At 36.7% G+C, this 15370-nt stretch overlaps 1 protein-coding gene across 2 annotated transcripts in view; it reads left to right on the top strand.

The window, feature by feature from the left end:
• Positions 1–15370, top strand: part of LOC120772085 — a 34733-nt gene extending 19363 nt beyond the window's left edge. The window contains exons 1-8 of one of the 2 annotated variants that reach the window (XM_040100484.1): positions 5134–5691; positions 11055–12338; positions 12406–12753; positions 12841–13158; positions 13307–13457; positions 13639–13844; positions 14416–14599; positions 14681–15370. In XM_040100484.1, the coding sequence (XP_039956418.1) occupies positions 5550–5691; positions 11055–12338; positions 12406–12753; positions 12841–13158; positions 13307–13457; positions 13639–13844; positions 14416–14599; positions 14681–14990 (2943 nt within the window). In that variant the 5' untranslated portion in view covers positions 5134–5549 and the 3' untranslated portion in view covers positions 14991–15370. Of the gene's footprint in view, positions 1–5133; positions 5692–11054; positions 12339–12405; positions 12754–12840; positions 13159–13306; positions 13458–13638; positions 13845–14415; positions 14600–14680 lie in introns of those variants that run through there. The other variant, XM_040100483.1, reaches the window with a different exon arrangement.

The following is a 15370-nucleotide window of genomic DNA, read 5'->3' on the forward strand; positions in this document are numbered from 1 at the left end:
CTCACGCCTATGAGCAAAATAATAACAATAAAAAGTCATAGACCTCAAACCGCGCAAAGTCGCTTATTTATTACCAAACAGGATGCGTATACGCACAGGTACCCTGCCAAGGTAAATCCATGTAATAATCAAACGCATGAGTGACTGACACTAAAACAACAAAAAACACACAATACACCGTTGACTTTGATGACGAAATAGAGGGAGGCATACATAATTAATGCACGAAGGTTCTAAAATGTTGGCAAGCGACGCCGCTAAGCTGAGTGTGAGCGCGCAGGTGGAGAATAAAAATCTGCTTCAAAAAACGCAAAAAATGCTTGTTTTTACTCGTTATAAATGAGAAATCAATGTTTCAGTGACTGTAAAGAAAAAAAAGCAAAACAGTCACACATAAAATGTACATATGTATGTGGCTGTTGTATTGCTTTTGCGCAAGCGCAATATTGTATGCAAATTAACTGCAACGCAGGCAGACAAGAACGTTTGCTGACCGTCACTGCCACTGCCAAATGGTCAGAAAACTGTTGGAAAACAGCTAGCATGTGTTTTTTCGGCTCAGCAAAGCTGCTGGTAAGCTGGAAAATCTGTCTGCCATCAAGGGAACGCCCGCAGCTAGTGCTTGTACAACTTTTGTTTTTGTTGCTTGCAATGTCGTTTTCTTTTTCTTTGAACTCTAACGGAAGTGACACTCTGTGGCCGCTGCCGGTTAGCTATTTGTTGTTTTGTCGGTTGCCAATTCTTGTTTATGTCTAGGTTGTTGCGCTGCTGTGCTGCTGCTTTTCTGAGCGCTTGTGTTCTACTTGCTGTAGTACATACTTACAAGCAAAGCATGTAAGCATATTTTCTGCCAGTCATAATCATGTTCTAAGTGTCTGCCACTCCACCGCATGCCTCTTTTTCGCATATGCTTCTTCTTCTACATTCATACATCAAATTATGACAGCTGCATTGCACTTTTGATAGATTTATCTTCTCGACAATTTGACTTGTGTTTGAGAATTTCAACATTTCCCAAAGCGTTAGTTATTTGATTATTGCTGTAGTGTTGAAATTTTCCGCCCAATAACGCAGTTAGCGAAGCAAGTTTGTTGCTTGAGTCTTTTGTTTGCATCTCACGGAAGTGTAACGTCGCAGTGAGGTTAAGTACAAACTGTCCAGAAATGAGACAAATGTCTTTATTTATGGCATTTCTAAGCAAATTTTTTATATTCCAACAATTTTTTTCTCCGTTTAGTCATTTTCCAGCAAACTTTTCAGCGTAATATGTAAATAAAATCGCTTGTCTAATTAATTTGTAGCAATTTAATGGTGTTATTGTGCAAATTTAATTAATTTTAAATTTTAATTAGCAAATAATTTTTATATTTAAATTGTGTATTTTCGTTTTAACGGCAATAAATTTTGGTTTTGTCTCAGCTTTGCCACACGCACTTTGGTTTGTCGCTCATTCTTTGCCTGCTCGGTTTTGTACTTTTTCTGTGTACAAAGCAGTTTTCAGCGCCTTGTTGCTTGCATTGTTTACTTTGCTGCTTTGTTGTTTATTAGTATTTGTTACTGGCTTGGTTGTTTCCTTGTCGCAGTTTTTACTGTTGTTCTTCTTCAGTTTGGCGGTAGGCTGTCAAGCTGTGGCTCATTAACTGCGGCTGAGGCTTCCTGTTCGATTGCGTTTTACTCCATACAAACTATGCAGAGTATGTGTACTTAAACAAATACAACAACAAAAATGCTATGGAATTTAAAAGCTTATGTGGCCATAAGAAAGCTTAAGAGCTTTTTTAAAGCATGCTTAAACGAGTTTTCCATGCCTTGTGAAGTAAATCAACCATATGTAATACTCAAAAATTTATTTCAGGAATAGGAAAATCTTATTTGATATCAAATCTTCCCAATAAAGCTCACCTTGAATAACTTTTCACTGTGTTCTTTTACCAGGAGTTGTGTGTTTCCGTAACTGCTGATAGAATTCTCTCTAATACTGCGCTGATTTTCAGACACAAATTACTTCACTTCATTTATGTTATTTTTATTGCAAGAGATGTTCGAATGATATATTATATATTTTCCACAATCCCACAAGCTGATATTTATGTCACTTGCGTTGTTGGTAGTCTCCCAAAATGCTCTTACCACGTTTCTAATATTTATAATAATTTCATTGAAAACAGCAAGGTTTCAGTCCTAAAAATTTATTTTTTTTTAATCAAAATCGAGTCTGGCATTAACACGCTTCATAACCAAAACATTAATGGAATGGTTTAGCTCTTAAAATGTTGGAAGTATTTGCTCCCTTTCGATGTTATCGTCATTAACAGAAGTCTAGGTGGATGGACTAGGCATCTTTTCGATGACTTCACAACCTCCACCAAATGTTTTGTACCACTTTAATACTTGTGTTAGAGTTAAAGTAAACTGCCCGAAACTCTTCTTCAACCTTTTTAATGATTCCGTAGCCGTCATTCCGTTAGAAACAAAAAAATTTAAGCAGACCCAGTGTTAAATTTCTTATTATCCATGGTAAAAATCACTAGACGGATCTTTCGTCATAACAAACCACTGTAAAACACACAATAATTGACATAGTATGGATATCAATCTTCACACAATCATACAAAAAGGGTTGCACCAATCTTAGAAAACAATTTTTGTCATTTGGGTTTGCGCGTGCAGTTCATATGGAATAATTCGCGTCAGACTTAATAAGATGGTACAAATTTAGTTACCAATTAATTTTAAGTTCTCAATGGCAAGCAAATGAATTTTAATAGCTGATCCATTTCGAGTTTCTCTACTCTTTCGAAAGAATATTCTTTGGCTTCTATTTATTGAAGATTATCTCTTTCAAATGTTGGCCGCGATTACGTCTCAGATGGTCCATCCGTTAGGTCCAATTTTCGATGACTCATTCAAGCATTTCGACTGATAACTGGTAAATGACACGTGTGAAGTTTTGCTTCAAGGTCAGATTGTCGGCATAAATTTTAGACTTTAATTATACCTGCAGGAAAAAGTCTAACGGTGTGATATCACGTGATCTTTGTGGCCAATCGACCGGCCCAAAACACGAAATCATCTGCTCACCGAAGTGTTCTTTCAATAAATCCATTGATTGATGCGATGTGTGGAAAGTGGCGCTGTTTTTGGAACTTTTCAAGAGCCCAAGGTCGAGCGGCTTCAGTTTATGCACAAGTTGTATATTGTACGCTTTGAATTTAAGGTCTTGACGTAAAATGCACCAAGTCGTTCCATACGTCAATCGAAGTTGCTGTCAACGACGCCGAATACACGGTCTTCGTATACATTCTCAGTCACAGCTGCTATATTTTCTTCACTCCATTCTATTCGGTCGAATATTATACAATAATGAATGCTGGGTCCCAAGATGGGCGATGGTGTTGCGAATAGTACACTTCGTAGGCCGATTACGTTAACCATAAGTTGAGCGAAGCGAGCGAAACACATTTTTTACAGAACGTGGATTGCCGTATTGAAGTTGAACGATTTCTAAACGTTGTTCAGTAAGTCTTTTAATGATAAAATGACAAACAATACTGAACAAAAATAACATGACACCTTGATACGACTCACGTGTGATCTGTCAAAAAAGGCTATTGAAAAAATACCCATTATATGTCAATAACCTTCAAACATACAACCTTTCTTAAGTAGGGACATAATACGCCGGAATTAACTCTGTATTACACGATATTTTTAAATACTTTAATGAGACCAATGATCCTATAAGACTGGTTGTTAGTACTATATATGATATAATACAGAATGCACCCATTTTTCGAGGCGATACTGATATGATATTTTAACTGTTTACAAACTCATCATCTAACCAATACACGTCTCATCTGGTTATGTGAAAAGAAATCCCCAAAGTGCGATTATACTTGAAAGCTTCATAGAATGTTCCCACACACACACATACATACACTTCTAAGCATACATATACAGCCATAAATAAACATATGTTTATAGCAGCGCAGCAAAATTCGCTTGCCACCAATTGGCGCGAGAGTTGTAAAAGCTTTGCGGCAGCGCCACAATTCAGCTGCGCAGCGCGGTAGCAGCACCGAAAAGCGTGTGATATAAAAACAAGATGCGCAACGCCAAAAGCGTTCAGTTGACGGCGTGACATTAGCATTTGCGCAACCGTAAAATTAGCAAAATATTCTCAACAAAGCATAAACGCACAACAAACTACGAAAAATAAAGAATTTTGAAGAAATGAAAAGCGGAAAATTAGAATTCAGATATTAATTTAAAGGAAGTGGCAGCAAAGTGAAGGAAATTAATTTGAAAAAAAATTGTATGCGCGTCTAAGCACAAGCTTAAAGTTGAATTAGCATAATTGAGTGCCAGCATTAATACAACAACAACAAAATAAAGCTACAAAAAGTGTTGAGAGCTCATAAACTGTGTTGTGACAAGAAGAAGGTGCGTGTGATTTCCGAAAAAGCGCGCTCCGTAGTCTAAATAAACGCCGCACGTTACGGTTAATGCACGCCAGCAGCGCCTATATATACATACATACATACTTATGTGTGCCTAATTATTTTAGCATATTTTTTGGGTGCGCTTGATGTGTATGAAAATTGAAAAATTTTGCAATTTGCATAACAATCGATTGGCGCGGTGACCGGCACAAGGATAACGCTGCACGCAACCACACCAAACGCCAGCGCCGAACAATAAATAATAAAAATTAGAAAAAAATTATTCAAAATATTTATACAAAGCGTAATAAAAGTACGAAATAAAACAATTTATTAGCCAATTGTGCTTGTGGCGGCGACAAATGAAGATTCACATGCGGCTTGCGGCACGGTGACGTTGACCGCACCACGAATGCGCTGTGACATCGAGTGCCTAATGTGTTTGACATTCAATTTTTTTTTCATATTGTTAGTTTTGTTTTTGTGCTGAATGCTGTTTACATGAGTATAAACAGCGATTTATTGTGTGGGCTGGAGTGAAAAATACGCGTGCTTACGTAATTGTGGAAAACTAAATTCATTATAAACTAAAGAAAAAAATTTAAAAAAATTCAAATAAAACAATAAATAAAACAAAAAATTAAAAAAAAAAAAAAAAATACAACAAAAAATTTAAATACAACAAAAAGCCAGAAAAATAAATAAAACAGAGTTAAAGCGCAACAAAAACCAAAATAAAAACTCCAAGCAAACAATTCTTCTCTTTACTGCTGTGCGTTCTAAGCTCTGCGTTGCATTGTTGTTGTGTGCATTACACCCAATTTTCGATTACATTAGACAGCGTATTACAATTGTTGGAATTTTGTATTTTTTTGCACGACGCATGCGTGATTGTTTGTTCTTGTTGTTTGTCACATAGTTAAATTAGTCGCTATTAAACATCGAATAGCACGCACATCGATTGTCACTGCCACATACATACAAAAAAACACACATAAATACATACACATATACAATATACGTAGACTTGAATTGAACATTTTTCGCGCTCGATTCGCCTACACACCGTCACTCGCGATTTAGTGCAAAAGTGTTGTCGTCAGAATGCGGTTGTGCAGCAGTTGGGTTGCTGCCTGGCTGTTGTTGGCCTACTGCAGCGGGGCAGGCGTAGTGCGTGTTGCGGCACGTGGATACACGACCAGCGGCAGTGGCGGCAGCACCATCATAATTGTCGAGGATGCAAAAGGTAGGAATATGAACGAGGAAAATTTAAGAATAATGTGTAGATAATCTAACATGCAACAAGAGAGGCTCGCAAATTGTTGGAGTTGAAAATTATCTAGCCTGTATACCGGTCAGAAAACAGTTTGAATAACCACAACCAATATTTTATTTGAAACGAAGTGAAAAAACTGAGAGGTCTCAACAAAAAAAAATTTAGATCGAATATCCACAGAATTATTTGGCATACAAATTTTTTATAAACAAAAAAGTTAGTGTGACAGTTTAAAAAAAGTCGATTTTCGAGAATTAAAAAAATTATTGTATCGCTTGTTTTGAAGTTTTCTGGAGATTATTTATACATGTTTCAAAAACTCACATAAAAATTTTTGAAAAAAAATTATTAATTCTTTGAATTATACGAGATCTCCGACGGCGGTAAAAAAAGATCCTCCACTTTTGAAGTGATTGCGGTCTTCTCTGAAGGCGAAACATAAAATTAAAAAATACTTCTTAAATTAGCGGATATTTTCTGTAAAATAACCAACGATCAGAAAAAATTCAAGATGATCGGATCTTTTGCCTTTGAGTTATTACTGCAGCAAATTCGAAAAATTGAACTAAGCTGCTATCCCTTAAATGGCTATAACTTCAAAACTAATTGAAATATCGAACGTCGATTTTTTTTGGAAATTTCACACCAGGTGTGCTTTTTAAAATAATAAAAAATTTTTTTTTGCCTATACAATACTTGTATATTGTATATATACTTACATATTGTATCTGCCTCTCTTCGCTTCAGCTTATAATTTTTGACTCAGGCGTCGCTTAGCAGATAATACTTAAAATAGTTCTCATAACGTAAAAAATAATAGTAATAATTCTAAAAGAATAGCCAATATACGATTTTTTGTAATAAAAATAACTTCAGTGCCATCTGTCGGACGTAAACACTCCATAAACACACTTATAAAATTAAAGGCTCCAGCGTTTACATTATACCTACATAAATTAAATTATAAAATACTAAACTTTGTTGCCCAGGTTTTGAAGTATACCATGTATCGGGTGATTTTTTAAGAGCTTGATAACTTTTTTAAAAAAAAAAAACGCATAAAATTTGCAAAATCTCATCGGTTCTTTATTTGAAACGTTAGATTGGTTCATGACATTTACTTTTTGAAGATAATTTCATTTAAATGTTGACTCATGTGGTTTCAACAAGATGGCGCTACATGCCACACAGCTCGCGATTCTATGGCCATTTTGAGGAAAACTTCGGAGAACAATTCATCTCAAGAAATGGACCCGTAAGTTGGCCACCAAGATCATGCGATTTAACGCCTTTAGACTATTTTTGTGGGGCTACGTCAAGTCTAAAGTCTACAGAAATAAGCCAGCAACTATTCCAGCTTTGAAGACAACATTTCCGAAGAAATTCGGGCTATTCCGGCCGAAATGCTCGAAAAAGTTGCCCAAAATTGGACTTTCCGAATGGACCACCTAAGACGCAGCCGCGGTCAACATTTAAATGAAATTATCTTCAAAAAGTAAATGTCATGAACCAATCTAACGTTTCAAATAAAGAACCGATGAGATTTTGCAAATTTTATGCGTTTATTTTTAAAAAAAAGTTATCAAGCTCTTAAAAAATCACCCGATATATGATTAGATTACCGTGAAAGTGAAATTTATTACAAACTTTATACAAAAAATTACACTAACATATTGGTATAATTAAGGGCAGTGCTAACTAATGGGCACATTTTGCTTAACTGATTGAAATTTTGGCGTCAACATATCAGCATATCTAGAACTGGGTCAAACAATTATTTATAGTTTTAGTAAAATAAGTGAATTTAAGAAAAATACGTTTATAAATAAACGTGTAGTTGCATGGACAGGCCACTAACTAAAAAAAAAAAACAAAAAAAAAACACATCAATGAAGAATGGTATGTTAATATTTTTTTCATATTTAAAATATACAAGCTATAAAATTAATTATTGCTTTAAGAGTTTAAAACATCCAGTATTACTTATATAGAGAATACTATAAGATATAGTTGATAAATCACCAATAAAGAGGATACAGGAATGTGATTTCGAGACATAAATCTGAGGCAGTCATTAATATTACTTAATAGGTGGCCTTAAGTTAGAGGAGATAAGAGAATATACTCTGTTTAACTTAATCGACACACGACTTTGTGTTTCTATCTAATACTCCTTTTATCTCGAAAAGATGACTAATTATTAAAATTAGCTTTAGTTATAATTTATATTACGATAACAAAAATTTTGGGGCCAAGGCTAATACGCTACGCATAAGAAAAATATCATTGATATCATTGAAACTTCTAAACTTCAAACAAGTCAGAGTGTTTTTTTTCACTTAAATAACTTTTAATTAATGTTTGTTTTAGATTCATAAGTTATTTTCATTTCAATGAGAAATAATTTTGCTGACTGAAGAGGAATATAACGCTTCAAAAATTCATTTTTCCTCAAAAATATATTCCTAGGGGTAGTTAATTGTATCGACGTTTTACATACATATGTTTCCAAATTGTAATTTGCTTTGTCCAGTTTCGAGATTTTATTTCAAGAGCTGAATAAATGTTTCCCTTTGCATAGTATATACATATTTGTACAAAACTATCATTATAATAATTTAAAATTATAAATAAAATAGTTTTAAACCCTTTTTCCGATTTTCTATTAATATTTTTCTTAAATAAATGTACTAACGTTTAATTACAACTGCTTGTTAACAGTTGAAATTTTTTGATTTTCTAGTCAAGTCCACTAAAACAGAGTTGAAAACCGTAATACCACAAAAAAAGTTGAAATGTGACAACACTTCAACCATTAATATTTTCGAGGAATTGGGTTGATATCGATACCGAATTTCAAAACTTCGACCAAGCCTTTAAAAGCCTTAAAAGGGATCTTAAACAATAATATGGGATTGAGTGTTTCAAATATGGCAGAAAGTTCATAAGCACAAATTTTTACGAGAAATTGAAATGTCTTTTTCAAATTGAAATACCTAAGTCAACTTAAGCTAATAGAATGTGTTGCCACAGTATGTTTGAAATTGTGTCTCTTCCTTAAAATTAATTCTAAAGATATAATTTTCAAAAAATGTTACTTTAAGTTATATTAATATATATTACTTTTTCTACCGGCTTAACTGTTTTTCAATCGTTTCGATTAGTATATATATTATTCTATAACAGGAGAGTTAAATTGTGGTTCTTTAAACATGTTATGAGATGAAGGTTGATCTGTACACTATGGTGTCTAAGACAACTACATTAGGTCAAAAGTTGGCGAATTGCGGCTGCGAAAATACTTTAGGGTTAATATAAGTTATGTGGGTAAGTTTAGCGCAATGGTTCTACGATTTCGATCTCAACACTATTATTAGGGAAAAAAATAATTTTCGTTCTAAAAATAATGGTCTAAACCAAACCCAAATATGGGTTGTTCCCGTTCTATCTACAAATTAACGATATAGATCGCACTGTAAAAATGGCTGACAATTATTGCAAATTTTATTTACATAGTCAGAAAATGTTCAGAGTTTTAAAAAGTTTATGCAGATTGAAGTAACAGAATATTGGAAGAGACTTTGCTGCTCTTATTGCATTCTTTCGCAGCCAACTTCACACTTAACCGCTTTACCGTTATATATTTGAACAGCTGAGGGCTTGTTTGTAAGAAATTTTTTTAAATATTTTTTGTTTGGTGCCTTAACGAAGGTGGAAGAAGGAAAATCATTGCAGTTTAAGCATTGCAAAAATTATGTGATGTGTACGGAAAGTCCTCTTTCAACGAACAAAGACCATCATCATCCTCGTCCTGCTATATGGGGCAGAGGCATGAACAACATCTGATGAGTCGGCGTTACGAGTTCTCGAGAGAAATGTTCTGCTGAAATGAAATTTTCTTCAATACAAATTCTTAAGTGTACTATGTTATGCAGTTATAGTATATCAATATTCAACTTAAGATGTATGAAAAACGTATAGGAAGTAGAGAGAGAACCAGAGATCAGGACAAAAGATGTATAATATTACTCGTATAAAATTATTATTAGTCAAAAGCAACCTGCTAAACCGATTTTAAGCCCGTGTTTTTTTAATTTGGTATGGTTTGAAAACTCTCTTTATAATTGAACGAACAACCTCAATTAAGGTCAAAACTGTATTTATTTATTTTATAAGAACAAAATTACTCCAAAGCAAGACAGTAGGAAAGTATTTGTTACAATAATAATACCAACACGCATATTTTAATGATACCAAATTTATTCTAGAGTAAAAGTAAAGCTAAAAAGCTCTTTCTCAGTAATTTGCAAGAAAATTGCAGCGTTTTTTTTTACACCTACTTTTCCTTCTTTGGAAAAAAAAACAGAAACTGAGTTTGTTAGGTCAAAAGTGTTTGACACAACGGTCACTGTACTTGGAATGAGTTTATAATAGGCGGAATTAACTACAAAAATAATGACCTCAAAAATGCGTGTTGAAAAGCGAGTAATTTTTCTAATTTCTATAATACCGCTGCGGCAGTTGGTAACAAAACCTTAAAGAATAATATTAATTCTTCTGACTAATGCGGTAAAACAACAATAGCAACAAATGTAAACGCATTCAAGCGGGTGAATATGGCGAAGCCACAGTTGGCAAGCAACGGATGCGAAAAATTTAAAAAAATAGGCAGACTGACTTAGCTGTGCATATATTTACTGTAAGCAAGTGTTTTACTCAGCATATCCGCGAAATAACTGCAACAACACTTGCGAAGAGTATTATTTTTCTTTAGTAACTGCGAATTTTCATTTCATCTGAAATAATTTTTGCTTAGCGGCAGAAACGTCTAGTCATGCCTTGCCTATTACACAGCTGTAATCATAAAATACATATCTACAAACATACCCAATACTCTATAGTTTGGCGCCATAAAGTAGTTACATATGTTTGTGTGTAAGAGTAATGAGTAGCCCAAAATGCGTTGAATGAAAAAGGAAATAATTTAAAGCGTTGTATCGGAAAATCTGCAATTGTTTGGGCTTAACGCCAACTTTGTTGTCTTGTTGTTGTTGCTGTCAGCATACATAGGTGGTATGAACAATCAAACATTCCATGCCAACGCTTGACCTTCGCGTTACGCTTGTGACCACCATAGCGGGAACGTGTTTTACACGCAAGCGTTATGTTCCAACAGCATCAATGAATTGGAAATCCACCACCGCATGCAGCGGCAGCCACAACGGAGGTTTTTGACAAAAAATATATAAAATATAGAATTTTTGTATACCCAACTTTTCACTATATAACACTCCATCTTTTCCTCTCTCTATATAACTCTCCTTATATTGCAGCCTGCTTCCGACGCGTCTTGGCTGGCAAACGCATTTCGCCACGCTTTGTACGCAGGACATTCGCATGCGAACGCGTCGAGGATTGCATGCGTCAGTGTGGCATCGAGAAGCGTTTTATGTGCGAAGGTTTCAACTATCGACTCGATCCATCCGGTCATGGTCAGGGCGATTGTGAACTGATCGAAATACCATTGGCGCAAATTGACTTGTACTCCAGTTCGAGTCAACGCGACTCGAATTTGCTGCGACATCCCGATTATGACTATTATGAACGTGATCGTAATGCGCCGCCTAGTTGTAGACGTACGCCATGCCGTGAGTGTTCGAAGGGTGGCACACTCAGTAGTCCACCGCTGTATTTGAAACCGAGCGGTTGGAGCGATAAACCGCCGTATCGTGAAGAGCATCATTATTTGCCTTCACCGCCAAGCGCCAGCGGCTATGGTAGCGATGAACATCGTTATCACCCACCAAGCAGCACTGCCATTGATCACTATCATCCGTCGGGACCACCGCCACCATCTTCATCGATTTCGTATGATCATCGACCACCGCCATCATCGTCTTCAGAGTATCACCATTCAAGCGCATTTGAGTTCTCTTCGCATGGTTCTTCTTATTTTGAGCATACGCCACCGAGTGGTTATGGTAGTACCGGCACCGGTTCTGGACCAGTGGATCGTTATGACTACATACGTCCGGACGAGCATCGTTATCGCCCAGACAGACTAGATCGTTGGGAGAGTATACCAAGTAGTCCTGGTTATGATGGTGCACATTATCGTCCCAGACCGGAAAGCGATCGCTTTCGTCCACCCTATAGGCCGGGTCCCGACTACTCGCCGTACCGTCCTGTCTCGCATGAAGTAAGCGGTCCATCCGGTCCACCAGACTCGTATAGACCGGGATTACCACCACCACCACCACCACCATCCACACATAATTATTTGGATCGTGATGGACCACCACCTAGCGGTTACAAAGGTTCTTCTAAATTTGTGCCCTACCTGATAGGCCAGGAGAAAGACTGGGGCAGTTATGGCGGTAGCTATGGTGGCAGCTATAATAAACAGTCATCGTATTGGGGTTTGAATGAGCATAATCGTCGTAGAGATCCGCTCGATTTCAATTACTTTGAGTTAGGTGGCGCAAGACCTGGCTCACAACGTGAACCGAACTCAGTGTTGAGTTATCCTGGTTCCAGTTATGGCGGATTCGGTTCGGAAGGATTCAGAGATCGTCACGATTACAGACACTCGTGGACACGGCGTCCTGGTCCGGATGGTGCGTTGAGTTTTAGTACAATTACGTGCACATACTTTGTTGGTTTACACTCCATTTACTTTTACAGAATGCTCGGCGAAGATCGGTGAGGGCTTCCGACTGCACAAAACCGCAATAAAACATTCCACCACTGTGCCAACACTTGTGGAATGCGAACAATTGTGTTCGGGACAGGATGGCTTCATCTGTCACACCTACAGTTACCGTTACAATCAAGCCGGCCGCGATAATTGCATGTTGTGCGATCGTCCCATCAACTCGTTGGATTATTACGTAGACATTGAACCGGACCGCGATTATGACATATATTCTATGTCTGATGATTTGGATGTATGTCGAAATCCATCACGCAGCGATGAGCCAGGTCATTATGGCGCAAGACCAGGCACCGCGCTCACAGATCCACGTAATGCTCGTACGTATTTTCGACGTCTTATGGTTTACATCGTATAAAAGTGGCTTACTCGTATAAAAGAAATTTCACATTTTCTTTCATTTACAGAGTGCTTCTTCCGTGCCATCGATGCAACACGTTTCTACAAGTCCATTGTGCGCGACTCGTTGACCGTGCGTTCGGTCGGCGAATGTGAAATGGAATGTATTAAATCGGTGAAATTCACTTGTCGCGCCTTTGCCTATCGCTACGGGCAGCAGCGTCATGCCAGCGTCATTGATAACTGTCAGCTGAGTGATTGGCCGGTGCGTGACATGGACAAGGGGCGTCATCTAATCCAGGATGCGGCCTTCGATGTGTTTGAGCGCGCAAGTTACGGACATGGCTGTGAAATACAGCCGATTGTGGATGATAAACATAAGAAATGTTAGTGCCAGCTTTATGAATTTTTACTCTCTCACTCGTCCTCTTTTGCTATCTCTGTTTCACTGCAGTGTAACTATTTCTAATGTGTTTACTATTTTCAGCGATATGTTAACCATTTCTAATGTGTTTTCTACTTTAATATTTCCAGCGGTGTGTTATTTGGGCTATGGTTCACCGGCGAAGCTCCTCTCCACAGCTATTAAAAAAGTGATATCCGTACCTTCCGAGCTGGCATGTAAGAAGGAATGTATACGTTATCGTGAAACGACATCCTTCAAGTGTTACTCCTTCAGTTACGGGTAAGTTTTGGCCTAGATTCTCAAGTGTTTCGAAGTTTTGGAAAAAATTCGTTGTGATCTTTTTGATCTTCTTGACCTGATTTTGCTGAAGGTTCTTAAAGCCCGAAAAAATGATTTAATCTTAACTTAATAATGTATATCCTAGAAGATTAATAATGTATATTCTTTTCTCCATTGTTAGTTCTCGTGCCACTTCCTACAACTGTGAACTCTCCGATCTCGATCAAACCGAATTGAAATTGAATGTCCATTACACACATACAGATGATCGCGATTATTGGCTCTTCGCTTGGAATCCCTTCGATTGGACTTGTCGTGATAAAGTGAACACTATCGGTGGATCTCGTGTGAATAACGACCGGCGTATGGATATATTCCGTGAACCGGGTAAACTGAAAATTCTAACCTGTTGCACCTCAGTACTAGTGTAAATAACAACTAGTTGCAGTTGTAAGGAATATAAATACATATATAATGAAGAAATAAAACCGAGTAATTGTCTAAAGAAAATACAAAGCAAAATGCCTTAAGTCTAGCAGCTTTCTGTCAAATGGTTTATTTTAGGTGGTGACAAGCTAACAAAGAAAACAACATAGTTTAATATTAAGTGAAGTAGCATGTAAACTATTTGTATAGAACATACTCCCAAGATAGCAACCCTTGTAAGATAGCAAACATTACTAAAAACAATTAACGATTTGTGTAAATAAGTACTGATCCCTAAGTTGTATGCTGGTACACATAATACCCTCTTAACCATATTGCCTTTAAGTCGCTCAAAGTTTTTGTATAACCGTATTGTATGTGACAACCTAACCATTTAGTACCAGATTCCAAGTAAATATAAATAATATTGCTATTACCTGGTATTGGTAAATCTAACAAACAAAAAAGCACCTTGAATACACAATATTGATTTCTCAACAACAAAAACCCTTCTTAAACCTAAAAACTTTAGGAGATGTCGCCTGGCGTCATTATACCGTCACCGGTAAGGCATGTCGCCCGAGCAGTCCGTGTGCGAAAAATCTCGTAACTGGTTTCTATTCGTGCGAAATCGAAGGTGGTGAGATTGGCTCGTGGGATTATTGCTGCAAGGCTGAACACCCCTGTGGCTACTCGCAGGGGTTCGATTATCCATGGTAAATACTTAGATATAATAAATATAATTAAAAATAAGTTAAATCTACGCAACCACTAACTAATTGTGCCTTAACCCTCAGGTGCTTTGTGGGCGATGAGGCTGATCAGTGGCGCAAATGCAGCGATCGCTATTATCCGGGCAACAAAACTACGTCTATCACACATTCCAGTTTTAAGTTCGCATCGCTGAAGGGCGAGAAGAAGAAGCATACGCTTGACAGCAGCACAGCAACCAATGAATATCAGCGACCGCCGCGACCCGGTGGCTTGCAGAGTTTGAGCGATTTTACCGCCGCGCGCCTATGGCCCGTTACATATCTTTACAGCGAGGGGCCACCTAATTCCACCGAGTTTAGTAATTTCGTCGACTGCAACAAGGAATCATGCTAGCGCCGCGCCAATCAATTGGCTTGGGATCCAAAAAAAATTTATATATAAATGTTTTAACTTCTAGTTGAGTTAGTTACTTATAGTGTTTGTATTTTTTACTCAAAAAAATTAAAAATGATAAAAAATATTAAGAAATAAATTTAAATGTGATTTGCTAGGAGATTTGGAATTTTTGAATGCCAGTTATAGCATTTTTCGAAAAATTTTAAGTTGCAAAAAGAAAAATAATATAAATTGATCCCCGTAGATCTAACTCTAGATGTTCGGCTAGCACTAAAATGTACTATTAATAATACTAAGCTTAAAACAAGTATTAAAATGTCGCTTCCAATGTAGTTTTGTATTTATTTAACGTGAAATAAAAATTAATTAATCTCAAA

Source organism: Bactrocera tryoni, chromosome 3, assembly GCF_016617805.1.
Source record: "Bactrocera tryoni isolate S06 chromosome 3, CSIRO_BtryS06_freeze2, whole genome shotgun sequence".
In the NCBI taxonomy this organism is placed as follows: Eukaryota; Metazoa; Arthropoda; class Insecta; order Diptera; family Tephritidae; genus Bactrocera; species Bactrocera tryoni.